General features: G+C 49.3%; 2 protein-coding genes across 2 annotated transcripts in view; one reads left to right on the top strand and one right to left on the bottom strand.

The window, feature by feature from the left end:
• LOC137901812 (tumor necrosis factor alpha-induced protein 2-like) overlaps positions 1-941 on the top strand; it is a 22,360-nt gene extending 21,419 nt beyond the window's left edge. Inside the window, 1 exon segment of the mRNA XM_068745852.1 lies at positions 1-941. This exon segment is cut by the window's left edge and continues 714 nt beyond it. The gene's annotated coding sequence lies outside the window, so the exon portion shown is untranslated.
• Positions 942-1,838: 897 nt separating this feature from the next.
• LOC137901623 (collagen alpha-4(IV) chain-like) lies at positions 1,839-21,412 on the bottom strand. Its single transcript, XM_068745668.1, has 39 exons — positions 21,389-21,412; positions 20,901-20,943; positions 19,294-19,412; positions 18,749-18,820; positions 18,109-18,243; positions 17,983-18,027; positions 17,779-17,895; positions 17,447-17,482; positions 16,463-16,525; positions 16,284-16,319; positions 16,167-16,208; positions 15,955-16,035; positions 14,989-15,051; positions 13,476-13,536; positions 12,906-13,061; positions 12,714-12,803; positions 12,418-12,512; positions 12,252-12,324; positions 12,074-12,180; positions 11,677-11,860; positions 11,403-11,419; positions 11,242-11,349; positions 11,099-11,167; positions 10,486-10,548; positions 9,885-10,012; positions 9,590-9,716; positions 9,389-9,496; positions 8,821-8,999; positions 8,412-8,467; positions 8,237-8,311; positions 8,012-8,119; positions 6,298-6,405; positions 6,113-6,184; positions 5,223-5,378; positions 4,333-4,581; positions 4,092-4,208; positions 2,679-2,867; positions 2,187-2,470; positions 1,839-2,096 (listed from the first exon to the last, which is right to left on the bottom strand). The coding sequence occupies exons 1-39, from the start codon at positions 21,410-21,412 to the stop codon at positions 1,839-1,841; spliced, it is 4,113 nt and encodes a 1,370-aa protein (XP_068601769.1).
• Positions 21,413-23,129: the final 1,717 nt, after the last annotated feature.

Raw genomic sequence — 23,129 nt, forward strand, 5'->3', positions numbered from 1 at the left:
CATACTCTAGTACTCCTGTAGGAGGGTCCATACTCTAGTACTCCTGTAGGAGGGTCCAGATACTAGTACTCCTGTAGGAGAGTCCATACTCTAGTACTCCTGTAGGAGGGTCCATACTCTAGTACTCCTGTAGGAGAGTCCATACTCTAGTACTCCTGTAGGAGGGTCCATACTCTAGTACTCCTGTAGGAGGGTCCACATACTAGTACTCCTGTAGGAGAGTCCATACTCTAGTACTCCTGTAGGAGGGTCCACATACTAGTACTCCTGTAGGAGAGTCCATACTCTAGTACTCCTGTAGGAGGGTCCATACTCTAGTACTCCTGTAGGAGGGTCCAGATACTAGTACTCCTGTAGGAGGGTCCATACTCTAGTACTCCTGTAGGAGGGTCCATACTCTAGTACTCCTGTAGGAGGGTCCAGATACTAGTACTCCTGTAGGAGGGTCCATACTCTAGTACTCCTGTAGGAGGGTCCAGATACTACTCCTCAGGACCGACGTTCTGTCTGGTCAGTCGATGAACAGGAACCTGGACTGAGCATCTGTGGATCTAAACCACAGCAGCACCTGCACAGGTAACCCTTCTGCAGGAGGAGGAGATACTTCACCTGAGATGGAGTTTTATTATTGCAAAATACAAATGAACTTTTAATGAAAGGTACTCAATGAAGCTTCTCGTTCAACGCTTTGATCACATAAAGCCATAATCCTGGACTCTGGTCGCCTGGGAAACGGCTGCGTGGGATTAAATGTCTTTAATCAATTAATGATTTATCACGTTCAGCTCGTAGACGGCAAAAAAATCATCTCAATAAAATGTCAGATTATGAAACTAAGTGTAGTTGCGCGTGTGGACCACCAGGGTGCAGTATAAACCAGGGGGGTGAAACGAATCATTCTGTAGACATCATTCTGATGACAATAAAATCGATCAGATCAATGACTTGTTGGATTTGTTCCATGAATTCGTTTCTCCCGTAAGATTTGATTTTAGCATTTCGGATCTTGAATGATTCTTTATAGATAGTTAATTGTAAAACACTTTAAAGCTGAGCCGATCATATTTCATACACTTGGCCTTTTGGGATTTGGAGATCATAACTTTGATATTTTGATCCCAAAAAACTGAAAAAGTCAGAATTTAGCAAAAAGAAAACCAAAAAGCCCCACATTTACAAAATGATGTAAATTTGGGCAAATTTGTCAAAAGGTTTCCTTCAGACATTTTCCAAACATGAGATTTTTCTGATTGATTTAATTGTTCAGGCTTTAAAGGTTTAAGGATCGTGTCCTGCTGGAGGTCCAGTTGCATTCGGGACCAGAACCTGTAGGTGGTTTCTGGTCCAGAACCTGTAGGTGGTTCCTGGTCCAGAGCCTGTAGGTGGTTCCTGGTCCAGAGTCTGTAGGTGGTTCCTGGTCCAGAGTCTGTAGATGGTTCCTGGTCCGGAGTCTGTAGGTGGTTTCTAGTCCAGAACCTGTGGGTGGTTCCTGGTCCAGAACCTGTAGGTGGTTCCTGGTCCAGAGCCTGTAGGTGGTTCCTGGTCCAGAGCCTGTAGGTGGTTCCTGGTCCAGAGTCTGTAGGTGGTTCCTGGTCCAGAGCCTGTAGGTGGTTCCTGGTCCAGAACCTGTAGGTGGTTCTGTCCACACATGAGGATTCATGTGTGGACAGAACATTTTTGCTTGTCTCGTCCAGAATACTACATTTTGGCACCAAATAAATAGTTCTGTACATCATGACTATTTGTTCTATTGAAATTAAAAACGAATGTCCTTATATGGGCGTTCATTCATTGTCCCGATCAGAGGAATAAAGGTTTGGTTCTGAGGACGCTCTTCCTCACTCCCTCATGCAGACGTTGCACCTCCCGACGCTCGCCCTCTGCTGCCAGCCCTCGGTCAGCGTGGAGGCGGAGCCGTTGGAGGGGGAGGTGCCTGTCTCCATTCTGGTTAGCCAGAAGCTGTAGATGTTTGCAAAGTAGTGGCAGGTTCCTCGAGGGCCCTGACACTCCACGAAGGGCTGCGCCCTGAAGTCTGTCAGGCAGCTACCTGATGATGTCAGAGACTGACCGCCGCCCTCATCACCTGCACCTGTGTGCTGCGACGACACAGGTAATGACATCATCACAGACATTGTGACCCGTGGGAAGTTCTAACACGGTACTACCTGGACCACAGCAGTACCCACCATGAGGAAGGAGTACCCAGTCCACAGACTCCTCCACCTGGGGGGGCAGTCTGGCTGGCTGGAGGTCTGGCTGTGTAGTGTGACAGGTGAGGAAGGGGCTTCGCACACCGCACAGCGGCTGATGTGGTCTGCGATGGCGGCTCCGCCCACTGGTGTACTGGGGATGGCCGTCGTCGTCGACAACCAATAGGATTTATCGTTCCGACTGGCGTAAGAGCAGGACCCCGTGTTACAGGACGAGAACGGCATGGTGGAGAAGACCGGCAGGCACGACCCCGCCTGACCTGGAGACAGCACACGCACACGCACACGCACACGCACACGCACGCACACGCACGCACACGCACACGCACACGCACACACACGCACACGCACACACGCACACGCACACGCACGCACACACGCACACACACGCACACGCACACACACACACGCACACAGAGGCTCAGCTACAAATGTAGGAGTCGAAGTAGCTCATGTGCATGAACAGACCCAGGTCCTGGGTGTGGGCCTTCTCCTGGCCCTCCAGGTACAGCAGGCTGTGTCCCACCCACAGCACCCTCATGTTCAGTGGACAGGAAGGAACCAGCTTTGATTGGCTGTGTATCACCAACAGGAAGCCAGCGTTCAGGTGTCTGCCCGGTCCGGGGGAACCACGGTCACCAACTGGACCAGGATCACCTGAGACAAAAGGACAACGAGGAGGACATCATCCAATCAAATCCATACAGGTAAGAGAAGTACAACGTAAACAGAAACAATTCCACCTGTTAAAGTAGGGAGGCGGAGCTAACCGAGGCCAGACGGGCCGAAGTCGTGAGACAGATTTAGGTGAAAAATTATGTTTATAACCCATGACTAACCCATAACTAACTTATGACTAGCCACAACTAGCTCATAACTAACCCATTCATATCCTATGACTAACTGATAACTACGACTAGCTCATAACTAGCCTATGACTAACCCATAGCTAACCCATGACTCACTGTCCACAAAGCTTTGTTGACATCAGTTGAATTCATCAGCAAATTTGGTCACAGAATCAAAAGACCTGGAACAACGTTGACCTACCTACAACCTATTTACCTGTAACCTACCTACAACCTATTTACCTGTAACCTACCTACAACCTATTTACCTGTAACCTACCTACAACCTATTTACCTGTAACCTACCTACAACCTATTTACCTGTAACCTACCTACAACCTATCTACCTGTAACCTACCTACAACCTATTTACCTGTAACCTACCTACAACCTATTTACCTGTAACCTACCTACAACCTATTTACCTGTAACCTACCTACAACCTATTTACCTGTAACCTACCTACAACCTATTTACCTGTAACCTACCTACAACCTATTTACCTGTAACCTACCTACAACCTATTTACCTGTAACCTACCTACAACCTACCTACCTGTAACCTACCTACAACCTATTTACCTGTAACCTACCTACCTGTAACCTACCTACAACCTATTTACCTGTAACCTACCTACAACCTATTTACCTGTAACCTACCTACAACCTATTTACCTGTAACCTACCTACAACCTATCTACCTGTAACCTACCTACAACCTATTTACCTGTAACCTACCTACAACCTATTTACCTGTAACCTACCTACAACCTATTTACCTGTAACCTACCTACAACCTATTTACCTGTAACCTACCTACAACCTATTTACCTGTAACCTACCTACAACCTATTTACCTGTAACCTACCTACAACCTATTTACCTGTAACCTACCTACAACCTACCTACCTGTAACCTACCTACAACCTACCTACCTACAACCTATTTACCTGTAACCTACCTACAACCTACCTACCTGTAACCTATTTACCTGTAACCTACCTACAACCTACATCAGAGTCAACTGGACTCACCTTTGGCTCCCACTGCTCCTCTCTCACCCTGATGGCCTGGTATTCCCCGGTCTCCCACTGGACCCGGGGGCCCCTCAGGACCTATTGATCCGTCATCCCCAACGTCCCCCTTCTTGCCTGAAACGTAACATACCAACTATTTAAAATGGATGCGGTTAACATCCCCGCCTGGCCTTCTAGCTGACCCGTGTCAAGTACGCTGAAACAAGACATAAACCTGATCCGGATTGTTTTCCCGCACCTTTGGGTCCTGTATTGCCAATTTCTCCCAGGAGTCCAGCATTTCCATCCTGACCAGGGAGGCCAGGGTCTCCTTTGGGTCCCGCTGGGGCAGGAAGATAACTGGGGCAGGGTGAGACTCGTCCCTTCTCCCCCTTTGGACCTGATGGTCCAGCATATCCCTTTGGTCCTTGAGGTCCACTGGGACCAGTTGACCCTCTCGGACCCTGGTTACCAGGTAATCCCATGAGACCTATCGAGCCTTGCAGCCCTGATCACATGTAGAAACACATATAAATTCAGTGTAAACCCTAAGACTTGAGGTGGAATCATGTCCCCCGTGAGTCCTCTGTTTATGTCCACATAGACCATTATCTATATGGTCCATTATGCCTTATATAAACCTTGTTCAAGCATCCTAAGGGGACCTCTGCACCTGTGTTCGTGGTCCATAGCATACGCCTACCCTTACCCCTTGGTCTGTGGCCGTGAGGCCGGTTGGATGTCCTGCCAAATTCTCAGAAATGAATTTGGAGACGGCTTGTTGTAGGGAAATGAACTTTCAATTCACGGGCAACAGCTCTGGTGGACATTCCTGCAGTCAGCACGCCACACCTGTGGTTAGACCAGCCTAAGGCACACCTGTGCAGTAACCATGCCGTCTAATCAGCACCTCTCAGGTGGACGGATCATCTCGGCAAAGGAGAAGGGTTCACTAACACAGATCTAAACAAGTTCGTAAACAACATTTGGGAGAAATAGTATTTGTGTGTTCATAGAACAAGTCTTAGATCTTTGATTTCAACTCATGAAAAAGTCATCAGGTAAACTCGCCACAGGCAGGTATCGGGTCAGACACAGCAACACCTCAGTATATTAAAACATAAAGACACACGGACAGGCCAGACCGACCTTTCAGTCCTGGGATTCCAGGGGTTCCAGGCGGTCCATTGGGCCCTGCAGGCCCCATGGGGCCCTCTGGTCCCTGGCACCCTGTGTCCCCATTGTCTCCATCATCTCCAGGTACTGGAAGGTTCTGACCAGGATTCCCCGTATCACCAGGACCCCCTGAAGCACCATATAAAGGTCATCCAGCATGATTCATCAGTAACATTGCTCCACTCAGCACAGTCAGAATTACAAGCTAACAGTAGGTACATAGTAACAACTAGTAATAAAAGCAATGGAAGCTAGTTTATTAACCCTGACCTGGCTCCCCATCTGGTCCAACACAACCAGGATCTCCTAGAGGTCCTGGGATTGCAGGTTCACAGTCTGGTCCAGGTTTACCTGGAGGTCCACAATCCCCTATACGGCCTACAATATTGCATTAAGTCACATTATTGACCCTTTCCTGGATTATGAAACCATGATATTAGGTCACTGCAAGACAAGATGTGAATCACACGGCTACAGACCTTTGGGCCCTGGGGGGCCTTTTTGTCCTTGTGGGCCAGGCTGGGATAGGCCATAGGGTCCTGGGGGGCCTGGAGGGCCTTTATCTCCTGGAATACCTCTACTACCTGGAGGCCCCTGCACACCCAGACCTAAGCAGATAAATGAGTGTTGTCATGGTGATGCTGATGACACGGACTACCTTTTTTTAACTTCTTATTGTGCTTTGAAAGACTTTTCCAAACGCTTTTCTATTTGTGAGACCTCAGGAACCAGGAACAGGCAAGCAGAACTCAATGGACCGGTCGCCTGCTGAGCGTAAGGTCCAGTAAGTCCCGCTTGCCACCTGTAGCCCATGTTCTATATCTATCACCCAGGACTGGTGATATAGAGTGAGAGAGCCTCACCTCTGGTCCCCATGTCCCCCCTCACTCCTTTCAGTCCATCTAGTCCATGAAGCCCCAGCGGTCCAGGAGAACCTGAAACAGCAGTGTGTGTGTGTGGGGGGGGGGGTATATGTGAGTCAGCAGAGAGGGATAGAGACCTGGCATGCAAATTCGCAGCCATTAAAATGTGATCTAACACAACTGACCTTGCAGTCCTGCGCAGCCTTGTGGCCCTGGTGGACCATCAGGCCCTGCTTTACCAGGAAGACCTGGAAGTCCTGGACGACCTCTGGGACCAGAAGGACCAATCACACCTAAAAACAGTCAGGACATGCAGGGTTACAATCAAGCTCCCAAACAGCACTCTTGGTACCAAACAAGTTGAGTAAACCAAGGAACTGAGCCGCCGTGAGATTTGGGAGGAGCGACCTGAGCAGCTAACACGGTACCAAGAAGAAAACAACTGTAGGTTCTTCAAAACCATGATGATCATGGTTCAGCACTACTGAAGTGGACCGACAACCGACGACCAAGCCGGGCCGAGTGGCAAGTCGGTCTAGATCGGGGCCTGTGTCACCACACACACCGCAACTGATGGTTTGGGTTCGGGTTCAGGTTCAGGTTCGGTTCTGGACGGATATAGTGAGCTGGACCGGATTCCGTCTGGATCACCGAGGAGCAGCCGCTGATGTTAAAGTAAACAACTGTTGACTCTTAATGTGTTACTAAAGTAATAAATATTAGAATCAAAGTCATTGATCAGCTAGAAAAGTTTCTCTGAACCTTGTAGCCCTGTAACCTTGTAGCCCCGTTACCTTGTAGCCCCGTTACCTTGTAGCCCCGTTACCTTGTAGCCCCGTTACCTTGTAGCCCTGTAACCTTGTAGCCCTGTAGCCCTGTTACCTTGTAGCCCTGTAACCTTGTAGCCCCGTTACCTTGTAGCCCTGTAACCTTGTAGCCCTGTTACCTTGTAGCCCTGTAGCCCCGTTACCTTGTAGCCCCGTTACCTTGTAGCCCCGTTACCTTGTAGCCCCGTTACCTTGTAGCCCCGTTACCTTGTAGCCCTGTTACCTTGTAGCCCTGTAACCTTGTAGCCCTGTAACCTTGTAGCCCCGTTACCTTGTAGCCCTGTAACCTTGTAGCCCTGTTACCTTGTAGCCCTGTAGCCCTGTAGCCCTGTTACCTTGTAGCCCTGTAGCCCTGTTACCTTGTAGCCCCGTTACCTTGTAGCCCTGTTACCTTGTAGCCCCGTTACCTTGTAGCCCTGTAACCTTGTAGCCCTGTAACCTTGTAGCCCCGTTACCTTGTAGCCCTGTAACCTTGTAGCCCTGTTACCTTGTAGCCCTGTTACCTTGTAGCCCCGTAACCTTGTAGCCCTGTTACCTTGTAGCCCTGTTACCTTGTAGCCCCGTTACCTTGTAGCCCCGTTACCTTGTAGCCCCGTTACCTTGTAGCCCCGTTACCTTGTAGCCCCGTTACCTTGTAGCCCCGTTACCTTGTAGCCCCGTTACCTTGTAGCCCCGTAACCTTGTAGCCCTGTTACCTTGTAGCCCTGTTACCTTGTAGCCCTGTTACCTTGTAGCCCCGTTACCTTGTAGCCCCGTTACCTTGTAGCCCCGTTACCTTGTAGCCCTGTAACCTTGTAGCCCCGTTACCTTGTAGCCCCGTTACCTTGTAGCCCCGTTACCTTGTAGCCCCGTTACCTTGTAGCCCTGTAACCTTGTAGCCCTGTTACCTTGTAGCCCTGTTACCTTGTAGCCCTGTAACCTTGTAGCCCTATGACACTAAGGTACATGTAATACCGTAATCAGGGCCATGTCAGAGTCCACTTCCCCCACCAACAGCACACAGATATTCGTGGTCTTATTCTCCTCTCCGTCTGACTGAACAGACTCTCTTTTGGTTCTGGAGCTTCTGTACCTGGTTGACCCTGGTCCCCCTGATGACCTGGATCTCCTTTGAATCCATTCTGACCTGGATCCCCAATAAAACCAGGTCCTCCGGGGTCCCCTCGGAGTCCAGTAGGTCCTGAAAGAGAAAATTGTCACCTGATGGTTTGTACAACAACCACTAAACAGGATCGTAGTGAATGTATGTAATGGGTCTAAAATATGCTCTACTCAAGACCAAGAACCAGATCACCACCTGAGGGCCCAAACTCTCCATGAGGCCCCTTATCTCCTGGTGAGCCAGGAAAAACAACAGTCTCTCCTTCATCACCTGAAACGCAAACACAAGCTTTAGGAATCAGAAATCAAAACCATTGATATGATGAGTTGTGGATGGGGTTTGGTTTAGGGGTGATTAATTACCTTTGGGCCCAGTGCATCCTTGGTGTCCAGGTTGCCCAGGTTGCCCTGGGCAACCCAGGTCACCCTGCCAAAACACAGACCACATGATACATTCTCTAAACAAAACATCCATCAACAAATCCGTCTTTTGATTGTGTGGATGCAAAACGACTAAAACGATTGTATTTCGCTGATCCTTCACGATGTTTCCTCATTGGATGAGCGTTTGTGGTGGAGGTGGAATCAAAATGAAATCTCTTGGAAGTCTTCCATAGACTGACCCTGGAACAGCCAGTCACATCCAGCGGCTACGTAGCTACATTCCAACCTGTACAGGTGTGACGAGCAGCTCTTCGTCTTACAGTCTCGGGATATGTTGATCTATCACACTCGGGTACAAATATCGTCTTTGCCTATAAAGTCAGCTTTTGATCTTACTGGATCTCCAGTTTCTCCAGGGAAACCAATGATTCCCGAAGGTCCTGGATTTCCAGGTGCTCCTGGATGTCCTGGTTTGCCATAGGGTCCAGGGGGTCCTGGGAGACCTGCAATGCCAGGAGGTCCATTGGTGCCTGGATCCCCCGGATTACCGGGTGCTCCATGCAGCCCTTTACTTCCTGCAGTGGTACACAAGATAAAATAAAATAGAACTTTATTAATCCCGAAGGAAGTGTTGATTCCAGGCTCCAAAGAATTACAGAAAATAAAATAAAAACCAGAAACATTCAAAATAGAAATATAAGCACTGAACGGAATATAGACAACAATAACAACAATATGAAATGACAAAAGAAGCCAAAATAGGTAAATAAGTAAATAAAGTCCAGATGATATCACGATGTAATGGAAAATGGCTGCACCTGATAGTGACCACAATAAAGCCCATGATGTAGGGAACTACCGCATGATGAATGTAATCCTAGTGCTTAATGTTGAATCTTATTGGTTTAAGACGTGATCAGCAACAAGGATCCAGAAGCTTCTAGACCAGGGTTCAGTTACTGGCCTCGTTGTCCAGGAAACCCACTGAAGCCAGTGAATCCTTGTTTTCCTCTTGCACCTTCAATGGGGATATACCTGGTCTCTCCTGGAGGCCCTGGGGGCCCTTTATGTCCTGCAACGAAAGGGAAAATGACGTATAACTGTTCTCTTTAAGGTGAAATTATACTCCTGCTTTATCAGAGTAATGATAGAAATTACAGTTTACCTTTCTCTCCTTTTGGACCTTCACATCCTGGAGTTCCGTCTTCTCCACCAAATCCCCTCTCCCCCTTCCTCCCACAGGTTCCAGGGACCCCAGTTTGACCAGGGGCCCCAGGTGATCCAACCTGACCCTGAGGCCCCATTAAACCTGAAACAAACCATGGCCATTGCTGTGAATCTGTCATCAGGAAACTTTTAAACTTAAGTATCTTAGTAGGCCAAGCTTACCTTTCTCACCCGCTGGCCCTGGCAGGCCTTGGTCGCCATTGGGGCCAATTGGGCCCGTAAGTCCTGGGTACCCTGGAAAACCTGGGGAACCGGGTTTCCCATTGGAGCCTCGAGGACCAAAACCTGGAACACCATCCTCCCCAACATCACCTTTCTCCCCGAAAAAACCTGAACAGAAATGATGAAACAGCATCATCACCTGTGGCATGAAGTAAAGTGAGCAAGAGTTCAAACAAGAGGTTACCTGGAGGTCCAATCGGCCCTTGAGGGCCAATTGTGCCTCTGGAACCAGGTTTTCCTGCTTCACAGAGCTCAGAACTGAGTCCTCTGGGTCCAGTTACACCCAGGACGCCGTCCAGTCCTCTCTGGCCCTTTGCTCCGGGGCGCCCAGTCCGACCAAGCGCGCCTGAGCGACCGCAGGAAATAAAACATAAATTCATTCTTTCAACAAGTGCTGATTCATTCACATCGTAGTTCACTACATCATCTTTATAGAAATAATATTTGAATTCAGTTAAATACAATTTAGAATGATATTTTGACATATTTAATGCACATTGTGAAAGTAACATTGCATCAACATTTATTTTACAGCAGTTACCTAATGAGGACTCGTCCATTGCAAAGCCAATGGATCAATAAACGTCTCAAATCTCAGGCCTGGTCATGTACCTGGAAGTCCATCGGTGCCAGGAGGACCAGGAACACCTTTAGGTCCCTGAGAGCCCATTTGCCCTGGGAAGCCAATGGGCCCTGAAGGTCCAACATCAGAGTCTCCTGCCGGGCCTCTCAACCCAGGAGAACCTTGAAGCCCTGGAGAGCCTAGTGGACATATAGTCAAACATCTGATAACACGACATCGGGGGTGTCCAAACCGTTCCACGGAGGGCGAGACGCTGCAGGTGTTCCTTCCAGCCGGTTACTAAAGCAGGTGATTTTAATTATCAACACCTTCCATTTGAGAGAAGGAGCTCATTAGTGAGATCAGCTGCTGGAGAGAAGGTTGGAAAGGGAGCCTGGAGTGTCTCGACCCCCCATGGAAGAGTTTGGACACCTCTGCTCGTTCTTCTCTTCTTCAATGGAGATTTTTGCATCGAGTCTGGATTTTAGCTCAGGTAGGCTTAGAACCCTCCTCGACCTCATAGTTTGACTTCGGCTAACTAATGCTATGCTGCTATAGGCTGAGGAGGACGTCCCATAATGCACTGTTTCTCTCTTGTCCATTTTGATTCCTAATGGAAATGATCAGCGATGGAGTCACATCCAACAGACAGGTGAGGCATACCTGAGTCTCCAGCGTAACTGAAACCTTCAGGTCCTTCACCTCCGGTATCTCCAAACGTACCTGGTGGTCCTGCAGGAGGAGAAGGAGATATAAATGTGTAGAGTTCAAGGTGTAATTCTGGTACCACAAGTTCTGTTTGGTACCTTGTCGTCCAGGTAATCCAGGACGTCCAGAGTTTCCTTTGTCTCCCTTGGTTCCATCAGGTCCAGTAATGGCACGAAGACCTGGAGGACCCGGGAGTCCGGTATAACCTGTACAGACGGTCAGGTAAAGAAACAACAGACAGGTGACCAGGAAGTCTGACACACAGGTTGGCCACAACTGAGACAGAGAAGAGTACACAACAACAGATATAAGTATACAGATAAATGTCAGATGTTTACCCATAATTCCAGTGTCTCCCTTCTCGCCTGGGGAACCAGGGTTTCTGGATACACAAGGTAGTGCATCACCTGCAGAAAAGGGAGTTAAATACTAATGGGAGGGGTGGAGCTTAAATAGGTGGAGTTACTAAACTTTTAAAGGAAGCGTTGGGGATATAATAATTTAGTTCTTGGAGAACAGATGACATGTGTTACCTCTAACTCCTTTCATGCCGGGGGACCCAGAGAGTCCTGGAAGTCCTGGATCCCCAGCGGTCCCACGCTCTCCTACTGCTCCGACCATACCTGGCCCCGGGGGACCCGGATGTCCCGTTGGACCCTTTTGGCCTGTGACTCCTGTGAAGCCTCTTTCTCCAGGAGAGGTGGAGACACTTCCACCCTGAACAGAAACAAAAAGGTAAGCTAATGCTAATAGTGAATTCCTACCAATGCCTTTCTAAACCTTTGCAACCCTCGTATTAGGGGTAAGTCTCTAAACCTTTAAAACCCCAATCCTACCAGTACCTTTATATTCTTTTACAACCCCCTCTGGTTATATTTTCATTTATACTTTCATTTTGGCTGTGATAGGATAGCTGAAAGTCTGACTAACCTTGGGGCCAGGGTTACCAGGCATCCCTGGGGGCCCTTCCAGTCCTCTTCTCCCTGAGAATCCTTTCCTGCCAAGGGGGCCATGCAAACCCCTGTTTCCCTTCTCACCTGAAAAGGAGGGCCCGTTAGAAGTACTGCTACGCTGACAGGACGTCACGGCTTTAATGGCACAAACTCGCCTTTAATATCCACCACGGTGAAATCTCCTTTCTGACCTTTGAACCCTTTTACACCAGGAAATCCACCCTGACCCTGAAAAAAAGGTTTAGCAAAACTTCAAGAATACAAACCGTGAAACAGTTTTTCTAATGATATGACCTTTGACCTTGTCGTTTTGTGACTCACTTGTTCCCGCTCTCCTGTGTCTCCAGGTAAACCTTTCTCTCCTCTCATCCCTGGGGCACCAGTAAACCCTGGCAACCCTGGAGACCCGTAGTCACCTGCAGGGCCGGGAACACCTCTCAGCACCAGGCGGGGGCCACAAGAACAGTCGCCGGGTCTTCCTGAAGCAGAAGGGTAGCTTTGAGAAGAACTATAAAATATGCAGTTCCTCACGGAGACGTAATAGAGTGTGAGTTCCCAATTCTTTTCATCTAATGTGACATTTGAATAACTCTGAATCCGCATGTCCAAAAACTGACCTTTAGACCCTGGGAAACCTTGGGACCCTGGTGGCCCCTTTACACCTGGCTCTCCAGTCTTTCCTGGGGCCCCGGGAAGACAGTAACTGCCTGGAGTAAAAATTGCAAAATACAGATAGAAAAGCTAGGAATTCCATCCCCAGGTGAGAAGGCACAGGTGTAACACCAACAGGTAGAACGTTTTCTTGTTACCTGGAACCCCTGGCTGTCCTTTAGGCCCTTTTGGTCCAGGTTGTCCTCGTTTCCCAGGTTCTCCGGGTGTTGGTCCATGTATGAACACCTCGCCTGGCTCTCCTCTGTCCCCTTTAGGTCCTGGAACTCCCCTCTCTCCCACCACACCTGCTAGTCCTGAAGAGGAACAAGTTCGCTCACGGTTGCACCACCTTAAGTCTTTCTTCTTTTAAAAATAATAAATTAGACCCAATTAAAAATCAGACTGGTAGCTCTGGTTTTCGATGTCATTTCTACAGACAGCTGTGACTGCTGCCTTGCTCATGGGTTGCAGGCACTGACCAGGTATGGATCTGCTGTGGGCTCCTGGGGGGCCGTGCATTCCCATTGGCCCCATGTCTCCTGGGGGGCCTCTCTCTCCAGTGGCCCCAAGCTCGCCAATGTCACCTGGACGACCGATGCCGGTTAGCATCATGACATCAGCGATGACATCAGCGATGACATCAGTGATGACATCAGACCACAGAGACGTTACGTGGAGACGTCCTCCTCTGAGGTGTGTCTAGCGTATCAGTGTGTGTTGATGCGTACCTGTGTGAGTGACATCGACTTCCTGAGGGTCACCTTTAGGACCTGGATCTCCCATCATGCCCTGGGAAAGAACAGGCCCGTGACAGACAGTATACCCAAGAGCTCGGCTCTCATTGGTTACTTTTATCACACGTGACTGTTTGAATATTCAGACTGATGACACAGCAGTTACAGGTGAGTACTTCCTGATTCCTGCTTTTACCTGTCTGTGATTGGTCAGCACAGTGCTAATGATTGAATTCATTACATCACAAAGCGGCAGACTGACCTTAGGCCCCTCTCGTCCAATCAGACCAGGGAGACCTGGGCTTCCTTGAATGGCCTGGAAACAAACACACACACACACAAACACACACACAGACACACACCATGAAATGGTCTATGTAACATTTTATGAATGCATTTTTGTAATGAGGTCTAATTTACATATTCAGATGGTCTGACAGTTTTCTTTACACTTTCTCTGAAAGTTTCTTTTTAACGTGACCCAACCTGAAAGTCTTTCTTTCCAACTTGCCCGGGAGTACCAGAAAGTCCCTGAAACACACGAATGCATCACGGATGTTGGTCCTTGGGGTTCAACGTGTATCCAGACATTAATCGATCACTAATCTATAATACCTGTTCAGCTCAATGCAGAAAGAACTAAGTTCGTAGTACCAGGTACCAGCACCGGGAAATGGTACCCGGTAGTAGTACCAGGAAGTAGTAATAATAATAATAATGCGTTGATTTTATTTAGCGCACCTACAGACACTTTACATTGTGCATTATTTATTCACTCCATACTGTTGTAGCCACGGCTGCCCTGGGGTAGATACAGTTACCCTGGGGTAGAAACAGCTGCCCTGGGGTAGATACAGTTACCCTGGGGTAGATACAGTTGCCCTGGGGTAGATACAGTTACCCTGGGGTAGATACAGTTGCCCTGGGGTAGATACAGTTACCCTGGGGTAGATACAGTTGCCCTGGGGTAGATACAGTTGCCCTGGGGTAGATACAGTTACCCTGGGGTAGATACAGTTGCCCTGGGGTAGATACAGTTACCCTGGGGTAGATACAGTTGCCCTGGGGTAGATACAGTTACCCTGGGGTAGATACAGTTGCCCTGGGGTAGATACAGTTACCCTGGGGTAGATACAGTTGCCCTGGGGTAGATACAGTTACCCTGGGGTAGATACAGTTAGTCCTACAGGTTTCTCGCCCATGGACACAACAACAGGACACATGCCGGGAATCGAACCGCCAACCTCTCGATCATAAGACAGCTCAACTACCTGCGCCACCGTCAGACATTAATTACCAGGAAATAGTACCAGGAAGTAGTACCAAGATGTAGTACCAGGAAGTAATACCAGGAAGTAGTACCAAGATGTAGTACCAGGAAGTGATACCAGGATATAGTACCAAGATGTCGTAGGAAGTAGCGCCTGGTATTTTTCGAGAGTCAGATGAGAAGCACAAAGGTGCTAACGACGGGTTTAACGTCTTAGTCGAAGGGGGGGCCACTCACCCGGGGGCCAGGGAATCCCAAAATTCCCTTCTCTCCTTTGATCCCTGGGAGAGCATCCAAACCCTGAGAACACAAAAGCAGTGACTAGAACCCTGGAGAACCTATGCCTGCATACTGAAGCTTCTTGAAGTACTACAGTACTTACTTGAGTTACTAGTTAAGTTCTAGTGGTTTGATCTCATAGCTTACCGGCAGCCCCTGAAGTCCGCAAAAACCTCTGACACCTTTATATCCCTGAGAACCAATAGAACACAACATTAGAACCAACAGGAACCAAACAGAGGCCCGACAGAACCAGAACTACTTCACAAGAGTGGTGCAGTAGAACCACAATAGAATAAAGAGTAGAACCAAATAAACCTGATACAGTAGAACCAGAGTAGAACCAAATAAACCTGATACAGTAGAACCAGAGTAGAACCAAATAAACCTGACACAGTAGAACCAGAGTAGAACCAAATAAACCTGATACAGTAGAACCAGAGTAGAACCAAATAAACCTGATACAGTAGAACCAGAGTAGAACCAAATGAACCTGATACAGTAGAACCAGAGTAGAACCAAATAAACCTGACACAGTAGAACCAGAGTAGAACCAAATAAACCTGATACAGTAGAACCAGAGTAGAACCAAATAAACCTGATACAGTAGAACCAGAGTAGAACCAAATAAACCTGATACAGTAGAACCAGAGTAGAACCAAATAAACCTGATACAGTAGAACCAGAGTAGAACCAAATAAACCTGATACAGTAGAACCAGAGTAGAACCAAATAAACCTGACACAGTAGAACCAGAGTAGAACCAAATAAACCTGATACAGTAGAACCAGAGTAGAACCAAATAAACCTGATACAGTAGAACCACAGTAGAACTCCAGCACAGATAACATGAAGCTCCCCTACAGTCATGACAGTGGTCCATTAAAAACAGTAGAACCGCAGTAGAACCGCAGTAGAACTCACCTTCTCTCCTTTGAGGTACAGGTCTTCAGGAGGGTCAACGTACTCAAACGGCCCTGGAGGCCCCTGGAGGCCCTGATCCCCCTGTGGACCACACACAAGCCAGGTACTACTTTGCTACACACTACTGCAGTAACCAGAGTACTTAGTTCCTGTCAGTGGTGTAACGACAGGTGTTATGAAGTGGGCGTGGCCAAACTAAAACGGCCTTGTACCTCGTCTCCTTTCTGTCCAGGCAGAGATCGACCTTTTTCTCCCTGAAACACAAATCGAGCGGAAATTAAACGTATCCTGGACGGTACAAACGCAGAACCGAGCCGCAGAACACTTACAGGTGGACCTCTGGAACCGGGCAGACCAGGAGGACCCTGGGAGACAGTCGGGTATTAGCTCGTGTATTTACGCTTTACTCTTTATTCCTGTCTATCTTTAACTTTGTGTAATGCTAATAAAGACGTCTTTCGTTCGGTACCGAGTACCACGCCTCAGTCAGAATCAGGGTTCTACTCACGTTGGTCCCATCCAGTCCTGCGGGGCCTGGATCTCCCATCGGACCAGGCAGACCCGGATCGCCCTGCAGTCGAACATTGACAGTACACATGAACTCAGACCGCCCCCCCCCCCCCCTCTGGTACCACACATGCTAGCAGAATGAACACAAAGTCCGAGTACTAGTAGGCCTCCATCCCTCAAGAAATGAAATACCAGAAGAAGCGTCCATTTTCTTCTGCTTTTGTGCCTTGCGGGGTCACAGGTGTGTCTGGAGTCTATCCCAGCTTGCTGTGGGCGGGAGGCGGGGCTACACTCCGAACGCGTCGCCAGCGCACCGTGGGGACTAGCGATGGGAATCTCTGTTCTCTGAGTCATATCTCAATCCAGATAAGATCTGTTCAAACCTCCGATGTGATCGGATTCGGCTTCCCACAATGCATCTGGATTCAAGTTCAACATCTGCTAAAGGCACCGCCACGATTCGATTTAAACACTTCCCACAATGCATCTGGATTGGACGATGAGATGAGTCCAGCTTTCCATCCTGCTTGTGAAACCCGCAGTGATTCAAAGTTCTGAATGTTTGTGAGCCCATATTGTCACGTCTGGAGGCTCCGCCCTGAGAGTCTGGAGGCTCCGCCCTGCTCCACGTATGTAATTTTGGAACGTTGTGGGAAAATACAATTGTATTAAAGCGATATCGCGATTAACCGATACAATGATCTGAAATCCTCTAAAGTCTGTCCCTTACATGAGTCGATGCGTCGCTACGCGCACGCACACACACACGCACACACACACACACACACACACGCACACACGCACACACACACACACACACACACGCACACACACGCACACACGCACACACACACACACACACACGCACACACACACTACGGAGAACCCGGAGAGAACATACAAACTCCACACAAACCCGGTACCTCTCGCTGCCACCAAAGTGAGGACTTTGTTGTCCCCTCTATTGTTTGTTCGGTCTCACCTGCGGTCCAGGACGTCCCCTGAAGCCGGCGTCTCCCTGCCGGACACACGGATGTTATATATAGTTACCGTTGGCTTTGTTGTCCTGTTGATCCCAACCCTACTATGGCGACACCATTGCCTGTCTGACTGAACTAGAGCTGGAGGTGGTTCTGGTTCTGGTTCTGTACGCTACAGGTGAGCTTACAGGTATTCCAGGGTACTGAATGAAGAAGATTGATGGGTGTCCAGGAAATCCCTTCAGTCCTGGAAAACCCTGAAGAATAAAGCACTGTTACCACGGTGACAGACGCATCTGGATTCTTTGTTAGAATAATGTTCCTGATGTCTGACCGGTTCTCCATCAGGTCCATTTTCTCCAGGAAGACCAGGAGCTCCTTTCTCTCCTCTGGTTCCGTTACAACCATCCATGCCTGGAAAACCGGGACCTCCAGCAGGACCTGGGTGGCCCTGAATGCACAAACACATTCTGTTCTGACTCAAATGGATCTGGACCTTTCGGAGCACCTGAGAGGTGGAGAAGGCAGGACTTCATACCGGGACTCCTTCCAATCCAGGAAAACCAGGTACGCCGACACTTCCCTGAGACCACAAAAAGTTCAAATAGAAGTTCTGGTTCTCGGGTTTCGATTGGACCTGAGTCTCCAGAACATGCTTATTCACCGCGTCTCCTTTCTGTCCTGCTGCTCCTCTGGGGCCTTCATCTCCTCTGTGGCCCTTCTCACCTGGAGGACTCTGGGGCCCTGGAAACCCAGGGGGGCCCTGAGGGCCCTGCTGCCCTAGTGGACCTGGAGGACCCTGCAGAGTTCAAAGACACTATTAGGGCATACAGGTAGAACCCAGACTGTAGCTGTAACGACCTGTGCAGCCTGTGGGGGGCGCCGACAGTTCAAGAGGCTTTGACGTGTAATGCTGCTGTCTGACCACCAGGGGCGCTGCAATACCTCAGTGTACAGTTTAAACTGCAGCGCAGACAAAGACGATGTTAAATCAAAATCCAGCAGCAACAACAACAACTGATAGATGAGTGGCACCGGTCCATATCTACCTGGATGTTCAGGTGAGCTCTCTGTGTGTGAATCAGCGATGTAAAGTGTGCGTGTGTGTGTGCGTGTGTGTGTGCGTGTGTGTGTGTGTGATGAGATGTGACAGCTGTGATCTCTGTTAGTCCTCCCTCCATCCTTCTTTCTCTGAAACGACTCAACTGTGAAATCAGTGAGACAGAAACCTTCCCACAATCCTCTCTGTCTGTCCCAGCTGTACAAACACACACACGCACACACACACACAGCATCCATCTCACCTTTGATCCCTTCGCTGGGAAACACTGACAGGTAGAACAGTCCAGACCGGCGCACGGCGCCCTCTGGTCGCCCTGGAAACCAAAACAGCACAGATGTCATCATACCATTGATATGACATCATACGTTAGTGACATCATATTCCTAAGACGTCACCACATCGTCGTAGCAACACACCTGATGGTTAATTAAGCTAAAATTATCTCTGAACTTTATTGTCCCACTCAAGGAAGTTCTTAATTTGATGTACAATAACACACCATCATGACATCATCATGACATCATCATGACATCATCATGACATCAGTTTGATTTCAATTGACTGACTAAGATGGCTGCAGGTGTAGGTAGCTACCTGCGATGCTAGCTTAGCATTGGTAGCCTGGGTAGCTTATACAATGGGGAATGTTGAAGCTCATGGTTTCTTCTTCTTTGGTTGAGGGAGGTGCGAGCTCGTCCTACTGCTGCCCTCTACTGGTTGTTATCTACCATGCTAGTTAGCTAAGAATATATGTGCTGCTATTAGAACACAGGTTCTCCAGCCGACCGCATCCACAGGTGTCCCAATGATCCCAGGGACACCTGTGGGTGCTCTGAAGGACCGGCCCGGTTTCTGCTCCGCCCTCAGACGACCCTCGGGTGGGTTTTTGTTGTCTTCTGCGTTCCCTGTTCAGACAGTCAGGAATGTCAACATGAAGGCAAGCTGGGACCGATAACGGCGCTGAATGAGGACAGACGGAAGCAGCGTCTCCATCAGATCCCAATCAAAGCCTCAGGCGTCCGCCCAAAGCAGAGGACAGAACGTCCGCTGGGACGTGTCGTTCATGGGGACAAACATTTTGTCCGAACCTTCAACGAATGTTCTGGATTGTTGTCTCCAAGCCTCCGTGTTGCTTATTTACGCAAGTTTTATTTGTTTACACCATTTGTCCAACTGACAAACAAAAAAACAACAGCGCCCCCCATTGGTCAAGACGTTTCTTGAACCGCCATCAAAGCTGAACACAACTATCTGATTGGCCGATCCAGCCCCCGCCCCTCAAGAGGTCTTGGTTGAAATGATAAATGATTATTTATTATTTATTAATCAGTTTTATTGTGGACAACCTTTGGAACCGTCCAAAGATGTCCAATCCAGCAACATTAGAGGAAGTCTTTGGATAATGACAGGGGACGTCTGTCAACCAACCGACCAACCGACTGACCAACCAACCAACCAGCCGACTGACCAACCAACCGACCAACCGACTGACCAACCAACCAACCAACCAACCAACCGACTGACCAACCAACCAACCGACCAACCAACCAACCAACCGACTGACCAACCAACCAACCAACCAACCAACCGACCAACCTACCGACCACCCAACCGACCAGCCAACCGACCGACCAACCGACCAACCAACCGGCTGACCAACCAACCAACCGACCAACCGACCAACCAACCAACCGACCAACCAACCAACCGACCAACCAACCGAACACCCAACCAACCAACCAGCGCGCCTTGGCGGCGGTAACCAATCAATGGCAGCGAGCGTTTCCTTATGAGTAGGTGCTCAGGTACATCTCGGTTCGGTACATGTCCCCTCCATCCGTCCCACAGTGGGTCCCTGTTGATGGACTGAGCGTGTTTTTTGCCAGTGGGCCCCAGACAGTGGGGTTCCCAGCATGCAGCAGTGTTTGTGTAGCAGCCACATTCCTGCGGCGTTGTGTAAACCAGGTTATCAGTCGGGCGTGGCTATCAGCAGCGGAATGCAGCTATCGCCCGATCTGAAAGTCTGAACCATCGTCCCTCCATCAGTCCCCAATGAGGGACCACATGTCACCTCCGATTGGCTGAAACAACGACCCATGATGACACCGGTCAGAGACGGAAGCAGACCCTGGTTCACCTCTGCAGGCTCATCCTGGACCAGGAGAACTGGTACCAACAACCCGTCCGTTTGAGATCCTGTCACCACTCAGTTCCTAAACCGAACTCTTGTCCAATCCTGTCCTTGATTGCCTTGATGGTGTCACTGGCTAACTAGCTTACTATATCAGATGTCCAATCCTATCGCAGGAAGTGGAGATGGAAGACATTTATAAACTCACCTCCTGACCTTGGATACAGAAACCAATGGGAGGCTTTTAAAGAGATGAACTCACCCCAGGAGCTGCTGGAGAAGCTGCCAGGATCATCAGGAGGCACCTGGAGTATGAAAGACACAGGTGAGTCCGTCAGCGGCTTATTGTAGGACACCAAGGTTCATCGGGCTTCTTTAAGACTCTGAGATCCAGCAAATGACACGGAGCCTCTGATCGCTGAATGGATCGCTGAAGATCCACACATTTGGATCTTCAGTGCATTCAGCAGATTATTTGGTTCTGATGAGGTTCTGGTCTCGTCTTTGTCTCTCATATCATATCCCAAAACAGTCACGTAGTCAGACAGTGAATCACACAATGCTGGTTGATCTCTGGGGTTCTCTGGGGTAACCTCTGCCCCCTCCCTGCCCCTTTGTCCCTTCTCTCGCGCCTCTTAATTCACCCCTCTAGCTCAGCACACCTTCACAAGGGCACATCCAATACTCTTGGGTGGGGGGCAGGTGCAGGGGGAACGTCCCTTGGAGGTTTGGCCGCGGTGGAGCACGTACCCACACCTTGTGCTGGGTTATCATGGGGGCAGGGGGTGATGGGATTGGGATGTGATGGGTGGTGGGTGCTGGTGGGAGGGGTCATGGGGGGGGGGGGGGGCATTGGGTACCGGTATCTGTGCTGGCCGCCTTGGTTTGTTCTAGGGGGGCTGTCCTGCCCTTGTTTGGCCCAAGGTGACAGCTCCACCACACCAGCACCTATCAAAACTCAATACGAGCTAGCTCCTCCCCCCGGACTCGGAGTCAGTGGAGGTTGCTGGGCGGAGTCTGTGCCCCTCACTCTGCTCTGCCTCCTCTTCCTCTTCCTCAGTGGAGGTTGCTGGGCGGAGTCTGTGCCCCTCACTCTGCTCTGCCTCCTCTTCCTCTTCCTCTTCCTCAGTGGAGGTTGCTGGGCGGTGTCTGTGCCCCTCACTCTGCTCTGCCTCCTCTTCCTCTTCCTCTTCCTCAGTGGAGGTTGCTGGGCGGTGTCTGTGCCCCTCACTCTGCTCTGCCTCCTCTTCCTCTTCCTCAGTGGAGGTTGCTGGGCGGAGTCTGTGCCCCTCACTCTGCTCTGCCTCCTCTTCCTCTTCCTCTTCCTCAGTGGAGGTTGCTGGGCGGTGTCTGTGCCCCTCACTCTGCTCTGCCTCCTCTTCCTCTTCCTCTTCCTCAGTGGAGGTTGCTGGGCGGTGTCTGTGCCCCTCACTCTGCTCTGCCTCCTCTTCCTCTTCCTCAGTGGAGGTTGCTGGGCGGTGTCTGTGCCCCTCACTCTGCTCTGCCTCCTCTTCCTCTTCCTCGGTGGAGGTTGCTGGGCGGTGTCTGTGCCCCTCACTCTGCTCTGCCTCCTCTTCCTCTTCCTCAGTGGAGGTTGCTGGGTCGGTGTCTGTGCCCCTCACTCTGCTCTGCCTCCTCTTCCTCTTCCTCAGTGGAGGTTGCTGGGCGGTGTCTGTGCCCCTCACTCTGCTCTGCCTTTTTAGGGATGACTCTTTGAAGTATGTTAGGATGAGAGGGGGAGAACAACAAGCACAAATAGATCCACTGCACTTTGTCTTTATCGCTTTTATTTACCAGCGCCAGGTGTTACTGCAGGGGGCGGAGCATGAAGAGAGCAGCATCTTCCCCTCCAATCAGAGGAAGTCCCGCTGCGTCCCTGTCCGTCTGACTCCACCTCCAGCTGTGTAGATCTGAGCCCGTCCTCCGGTCCACGAGGAGGCGCTGATGCAACTAACAGAACTTTATACAGAACTAGCGGTTAGCTAACAACCCCTTCAGCTAACGCGAGAATGAAACCATGAACTATTACAGAAGCTTTTCACAACGTCACAACTCTCCAATCAATACTTGATCAATCAGTGTTTGAACTGATCAGCGATCTGATTGGACATGATGTGATGAACCCAGGGCATCAGACAGTTCTTAAATGTGTTTACATTTAAACATGTTAAAGGCGCATCCCGGTCGGACAGATCAAAGCAATCTGATGGACCAATCAGAAACAGACAATCAGTGTAAAAATCAGACATATAACTATTGATATTAGTACATTAACTTAGTATTTAGCTCCTCAAATGTCAATTCAAACATCTCGTGTATTTACGTGGGATTTTCCAGTGGAATACTTTATGTACGAGCAATGATATCTTTACAGTCGTACTTTGAAGTTGTACTTCAGCTTTTACTCAAATACAGAATGTCAATACTCTAATTACACTTGTTGATATTTAAGAACTTTTAAATATTCAGGATAGGACAGGATCAATTCTGA

Source organism: Brachionichthys hirsutus, chromosome 11 (genome assembly GCF_040956055.1).
Source record: "Brachionichthys hirsutus isolate HB-005 chromosome 11, CSIRO-AGI_Bhir_v1, whole genome shotgun sequence".
NCBI classification, from domain to species: Eukaryota; Metazoa; Chordata; class Actinopteri; order Lophiiformes; family Brachionichthyidae; genus Brachionichthys; species Brachionichthys hirsutus.